The sequence below is a fragment of the Mercurialis annua genome, linkage group LG5 (genome assembly GCF_937616625.2).
Source record: "Mercurialis annua linkage group LG5, ddMerAnnu1.2, whole genome shotgun sequence".
NCBI classification, from domain to species: domain Eukaryota; kingdom Viridiplantae; phylum Streptophyta; class Magnoliopsida; order Malpighiales; family Euphorbiaceae; genus Mercurialis; species Mercurialis annua.
Window position 1 is genome coordinate 42,107,994 of NC_065574.1, and position 6,986 is coordinate 42,114,979.

Sequence of the window (6,986 nt, forward strand, 5' to 3'; positions counted from 1 at the left end):
CAATATCTGTATTTAATATGGCTGCTATGTATGGACAAAATTGTCCAAAAACGGTTTGAACTACAAATTATAAAAATAATAAAGATTAGAATTTATTTCATAACGTTCCGAACATTGAAATTAAATAGACATAAAAGTGAAGCATGGAGATCCATTTTACAAATACGCCTTAAATAAATATGCGTCAAAGTTTTAAAAACTTTATTAACAGACACACATAAAGTCTAAAATCCTTTCCATTTCTCTCAAATCCACTTAGATGAATGACATATAAACAAAATGATAAAAAAATTATCACATTAAATCAAAATATACTTATATATCATTCATCTAAGTGGACTTGAAGAAAAAAAGGGATTTTAAATTTAAGGGGGCCATTCCCCCACATCAAAGGCAAGATAACATAAATAATCAGCATGCACTTGCTTTTTTTTAAATTTATATAATTTATATGTTATTTTTTTCTCTCATTAATTTATAAATGATAAATTAAAACTAACTAAAAACCTCTCCCCTTTTTCTCTAGTTAAAACCCAGACTTAAGTGGCAATTTGCCCCCTCAACTTGTAAGGAATGGGCAATTAGCCCAGAAATTAACTTTATGTGCAATTTACTCCTAAACTTGGCTAATTTGAGCAATTTACCCCAAATCTCTATCCATCTCAGCGCGTGTGTTTCACGCACTCTCTTAGGCAAGTGAAATGTGTTAAATAAATTAAAAATTAAGGTTATCTTTTTTTCTTGTACAAAGACCAACAGACGTTAGTTTTTTCGCCGTTTCTTCTCCTTTTCTATTCAAAATGATTATTGTTTAGGGTTTTTACTGTTCTTTGCAATTTAGGGTTTTTGTCAAAACTTTAAAGAATTGATCAATTTAGGGTTTTATAATTTGTTGAAGCAACTGGGTTTGGAGAGTTTAAAGCAGCGATATATTGAAAGAAGACAAACAGGTATGAGTCTAATTTTTTTAATGGTGGAGTTTGTTGGTATTTCCAGTTTAGAGTTCGTTGAATTTTGAAATAGGACTTGGGCATTCATTGTGTTCTTTTCAAATTTATGGTTATAAGACTTGTTTTTTGAATTTCCAGTTCTATACTTATCATACGTATAGCAAGTATGGTGGGATGAGCTACCATGTGGATGAGCTACCATGTGGTGGACATGTGGATGAGCTACCATGTGAATATAAAAATATCATTTTTATGCAAAACCAATACTGAACACCATATTAACTTTATGATTTTCAAATTTTAATTAGGTTGCTAATTTCTGCTTTATTTAGTGATATTTCTGTTTTACATGTTTTATAATCTGATGGGTGTTTGGTTCAGGCGTATGCGAGCTGTTGGACACAAAACTTAAAGGAATTGATCAATTTAGCATGGCTACTGCTGGTGATAGTAGAAGTTTTTTAGTGAGAGTGCATCATGGTGGAAAGTTTGTTAGGGACCCTGGGTTGAGATACTCAAATGGAGAGATGGAAGATTATGAAATTTTTGATATTGATAAGCTGAATTATCGTAGAATAGTTAATATGGTGGCTCAGGTAGGTTATGGAAATTATCCTAGATTGTGGTGGCTTAGACCCGGGGGGAAAATTGATTGCGATCTTATATACTTTTATGATGATAGTGGGATGCATCAATTGCTTAACACAATGAAAAATGGAGAAACTATTGATATGTACTGCGAACACGCAGTAGATCATCCTGAAATTATAAACCAGTTGACAGATGCCGATAGTCACAATGTGGAAGTAATGGGTGATTATGAAGATCTAGGTTACTTTGACATTGATGTAGACATTGGTCCAAATACAGATGATGAGAATGAGGAATTAGCATCAGCTAGAGAGAAAAAGAAAACCTATGCGGAAGAACAAAAGGCTGAAGATCTTGAGAGCAGCGATGAAGAGGATACTGTTGAACCTGAAGTAGTCTCTTCAAACCCAGACCGTGCTGTCCTTGAAGAAGTGGGTTCTGATATAGAGTATCAAAATGTGGATGATGGTTATGAAAGTATAGATGAAGAAGCTGACAATCAAGGAAATTCTGTTTTGAGAGTTAAGAAAACAAGAAAAGTCTTGTACAACCCGAATGTGAATGCACAATCATTTCTTGTAGGTATGGTGTTCAAGAATATGAAAGAGTTTAAACTAGCATGCACAAAATATTCTATACTTAGGGGAGTTGACATAGACTTTGTTAGGAATGAAAAAGATAGAGTGAGGGCTGTTTGTTGCTTTAAAAACTGTCCCTGGCTATGCTTTGCGAGCAAAGAAGGCAACACAGGTGATGTTAAGATCAAGAAATACATTCCTAAACATATGTGCATGAAATCATTCACCAACAGAAGGATTACATCTAAGTATCTAGCATTCCATTTAAGAGAAGTCATTGAGAATAAACCTTCAATTAGGGTTACTGTATTAAGAGAAATGGCTAAGCAGGACTTGAAGTTTGAAATTGGTTACTACATGGTGAAGAGGGCAAAGCAACAGGTGCTACAAGAGACAAAAGGGAACTATGTGAAAGAGTATGCTACCCTACATGATTATGCACAAGAAATTAGGGAAACAAATATAGGCTCTACAGTGGTTGTACTACCTATAAGAGGGACCAATCAATTTGATTTTTTCTATGTGTGTTTTGATGCATTGAAGAAAGGTTGGAAGCAAGGATGTAGGCCAGTGATTGGGATGGATGGATGTTTCCTAAAAACTGAATGTGGGGGTCAATTATTGACAGCTGTTGGAAGAGATGGAAATGATCAGCAATTTCCTATAGCCTGGGCGGTCGTTAAAGTTGAGAATAAACAGACGTGGACATGGTTCATAAAGCTATTAAAAACTGATTTAGAAATTACTGATGGAGATGGACTTGTAGTTGTGACAGACATGCAAAAGGTATGCATTTTCTTTTCCTTTACTGTTATTGATTTGGTTTTTTATTTATGTTATTTATTTATGTTATTTATCTGTGTAATCTTTATTGGGTGTGCAAGTGTATTTACTTGGCTTCCTGTATTTATGTCATATTTGTATTAGGGACTTCTACCTGCAGTGAAAGAAAATTTGCCAAATGCAGAGCATAGATGGTGTGCAATGCATGTGTTTGCAAACTGGAGAAAGAGATGGAGAACAATAGATTTGAAGAATTGTTTTTGGAAGACTGCTAAGAGCACCTATTATGAGAAGTTCCTGGATTGTTTAGAGGAGTTGGATGGGCTTGCACCAGGTTGTGTTAATGATCTATTGGTTTATCCTCCACATACATGGTGTAGGGCCTTTCAAAAATTTAGATCTAAGTCTGATGTTATTGATAATAACATGTGTGAAAGCTTTAACAGTATCATCTTAGATGCTAGGGAATTGCACATTTTGAGCATGTTAGAGAAGATTAGAAAGGATTTGATGGTTAGAAATTCTATTAGGATGACATTTTCTAACAAGTGGATATCCAACATAAGCCCTAGTTGTATCTCAAGATTACAGTCAAATATGGAAAGAGCTTTCAAGTGTAAAATGATTTGGAATGGTGATAAAGGTTTTGAGATTTCTGAAAGGAAAGATGCTCATACAATCACTGTGGCAAATAGAAGCTGTACTTGTAGATTTTGGGATCTAACAGGAATACCATGTCCTCATGGTATATGTGCTTTGTATCATGGAGGGCTGAATTTAGAGGATTGTTGTGATGATTGGTACAAGAAGGAGAAGTTTATCAAGGCATACTCTTTTCCATTACAGCCTCTCAAGGATGAGAAACAATATCCAAGAACTGGATTACCTCCTCTAGAGCCTCCCCAATTCCAAAAGCCACGGGGCAGACCTAAAAAAAATAGAAGAAAGGAACCGGATGAGCCCAAGAAAGCCGGAAAATTGTCTAAGAAAGGGATTTCGATTAAGTGTAGTGTTTGCCGTGAATATGGACACAATAAGAATGGTTGTAAGAACCGCGTCAAAGCTCAAACCAATCAAACTTCAGGAAATCCTACATCAGAAAATTTGAACCAATCTGATGCTGAAATAGCTAAGGAATATTACTTCCACTATGAAAAACCAGAGAATGTGAGTATCTATATCTATAATAAGTGATTTTTGTTCATAGTTTAACTGCCATATCGTTAATATATATGTTCATTTCATAGGTACCGTCTTCGGAGAACATTGTACAAGATCTTTTAACAAGAGCTGCAAATAAGGAGTCTCAAACTACAAGCAAAGATCAAGAACATAAAGAAGCAAGCACCAAAAAGAAGAAAAATGCAAAAGAACCTACTGGGATTATCTTTGAAGGAGGAAGGGCATCCATAGATGTAAGTAATCATGCTCTTAATGTTTATCAATTGGCAATGTGTGAAGTTAATATTTTATTGCAGTTATGTGATTATTTAACTAATCTTTGTTGTATATATGCTGAATTGAATTTGTGTGATGTGCAGAGTGTTTTTTTCCTAGAAAATTTCCACAAGGAGAAGGTTTCATATGACAAAGAGCAAATGAGGACTATCGGACTAGTACAGCCACCAGCTTCATATCAAGGGAATCCCTCATATGGAAGATTTAAGTCACCAGGCTTGAGGTGGGATGGTAGTCCAGCAGTTACCGTGAATCAATTGCAAGCTGATGTTGAAAGAGCAAAAAGAAGTAGAAATCCAAGTGACGAAACACAAGCAGCAATGGCATCTCAATCAAAAGAGGGCAATCAAACAACAGATGCACAAAGGACACATAAGATGCAAAAGACTAGGCCTACATGGAGGCCATGAGTTTTGAAAAAAAAAGAATAGTATTTTGCTTTTTGCTGGACCTTAGGTCTATTTTGAATCCAACATAGTTGCACAGCTTAATTTTGTGTTCTTAAAACACATCTAGCTGTAATTGCAGATTGAGTTTGTTTTTGGTTTTTGTAATCTGCAGCTGCACTAGTTTGATTTTGGTATAGCTTATACGTGCATAGGGGAGTCCTGTTTTTGGAAAACAATGCACATATGACATTGCTTTATATTATTGTAAGTTTATATGCAACTTATGTGCACAGGTCAAACATGTGTTTTATAGTATGTTCAAATACAATTTGCAGGTTTAGTTTATGATTTATAACAGCTTTTATGTATTTTCAGATGATGTTAATCCTTACATGTACTGTGCTAGGTTACATTCGGTGGTACCAGATTGAACTAATAATGGTATGAACAAACAAAAAAAAACAAATTAACTAGCATAGGCTGAATAAACAGAAAAAACAATGAATAATAATAATCTTTCAAGCAACTACCATTGATGCAAATAATTGATGTAATAACCTCACAAATTACAACCATTGATTACTAACTAAATTTGACATACATAATAAATGGCTACTAAAATAATAAATGTAAACATCAGTACAAGAAATGGAATTTTGACACTGCTTTTTTTTTGTTGCTGTAGCATATTCTTCAACTGAACCAATTCCATCTCCAACCTTCTCAGTCTACTGCTTCCAAATTCATCTTCTTTTTCTCTCAAAAGGTCATTTTCTGAATTCAACTTATCTACCTCTTTCATAAAATCTCTAATAACCTGCTTAGCCCTTTCTGGAAAATCAACATCATACCATCTAAAATTTGTGCACTTCCTCATCTGAATTGAAATCAACTCGCAATAAAAAAACTCAAAAAATTAATCACTTAGCAAGAACCAAATACCCAAAACCCTAACATAAAAAATTAAAATTAAAAAGAACAAAAACGTAACAATACCTGCTTTTTACTGTATCTTGCACACCCATAAAACCTTCGACCGGGATTATCATCTGTCCATGAAATTCTTCTTCGAACTAATTCTCCACATGAGCAATAAACTTCAATAAACTCGTCATAGTCTTCGACAAATGGATAATTACGTTGTGGGTTTCTAATTGATGTGCATCGTGAAGAAGAATTTGAAGAAGACATCGAAAATATTGATATGTTGTTAGGTTTTCAATGGGAGAAGAACATATTTGGGTTTTGTGAGAATGGAAAAGTCCATTGAATTTTTTTGAGTTTTAGAATAATAATAAAAGTTAACAGCGAATAGGTTAGTCAACGTTAACAAACGTTTAGATTTATTTTTTTTAATTGAAATTATTGTTTATTGTGCGTGAGACACACGCCCTGAGCTAGATGGAGATTTGGGGTAAATTGCTCAAATTAGCCAAGTTTAGGAGTAAATTGCACATAAAGTTAATTTCTGTGCTAATTGCCCATCCCTTACAAGTTGAGGGGGCAAATTGCCACTTAAGTCTTAAAACCCAACAAACTTAATTTAGAGGGGTGGGATTTTGGACTTTTGGCCGGAAAACCACCTCCTTCGCCACTCTTTTCTTTAATTTTCATTTTTAGTTTGTTTTTATTTTAAATAATTACTTCATAAATGGAGTTTGGTGTGCTTTTGTGAGTATTTATTTTGATATTTTTTGAAAAATCTTGATTTTATCAAGATTTTGTGATTTGATGTTAAGGATTTATGATTCAAAGAAGAAATTTTGAAGTTTTTTTGGTTTGCATGTTACAAACTTATTTTCTAGATGATGATTCATGAACCTTTAAATATTGAAGATTTTCTTCAATGTTTTATTTTAGTTGTTTTTTTAATATTTATTTTGATGGTTGTTGATGGTTTTCTAACTTTAAATTCATGATGAAGAATGTGTCTATAAGATTTGAAACTTTAAAGGATCAAGCGGTTTAACGACGCCACAGTCGATCGAGAATCAAGTTAAGACGCCGCTCCAACAGAACTTTGTTCTTCGTTGCTTCACCTTAGCGGCATTTGGTTCTTAATTTTTCTAATTTTTTTTATTCCCATCTAGATAAAAAGTTTCATTTTTTATTATTATCTTTTGCTTGTATTTTTTACTGTTTCATATTTTCTTATTAGATTAGAGTATTTGAAAGACCATATATTTGCTTGTTGTTATATGGCTTTCATATTTGTATTATGATCTTCTTATTTAATA

The 6,986-nt window shown here is 33.6% G+C and overlaps 2 protein-coding genes across 2 annotated transcripts; one reads left to right on the forward strand and one right to left on the reverse strand.

The window, feature by feature from the left end:
• The first annotated feature begins 762 nt into the window (after nucleotides 1-762).
• On the forward strand, nucleotides 763-5,125 carry LOC126680193 (uncharacterized). Its single transcript, XM_050375251.2, has 5 exons — nucleotides 763-950; nucleotides 1,332-2,905; nucleotides 3,818-4,069; nucleotides 4,150-4,317; nucleotides 4,444-5,125. Exons 2-5 carry the CDS (start codon nucleotides 1,382-1,384, stop codon nucleotides 4,768-4,770), a joined length of 2,271 nt encoding a protein of 756 aa, XP_050231208.1. The 5' UTR covers nucleotides 763-950; nucleotides 1,332-1,381; the 3' UTR covers nucleotides 4,771-5,125.
• Nucleotides 5,126-5,250: 125 nt separating this feature from the next.
• LOC126682887 (uncharacterized protein At4g04775-like) lies at nucleotides 5,251-6,035 on the reverse strand. The gene is made up of 2 exons (XM_050378655.2): nucleotides 5,746-6,035; nucleotides 5,251-5,626 (listed from the first exon to the last, which is right to left on the reverse strand). Exons 1-2 carry the CDS (start codon nucleotides 5,938-5,940, stop codon nucleotides 5,336-5,338), a joined length of 486 nt encoding a protein of 161 aa, XP_050234612.1. The 5' UTR covers nucleotides 5,941-6,035; the 3' UTR covers nucleotides 5,251-5,335.
• Between the last annotated feature and the right edge of the window lie 951 nt (nucleotides 6,036-6,986).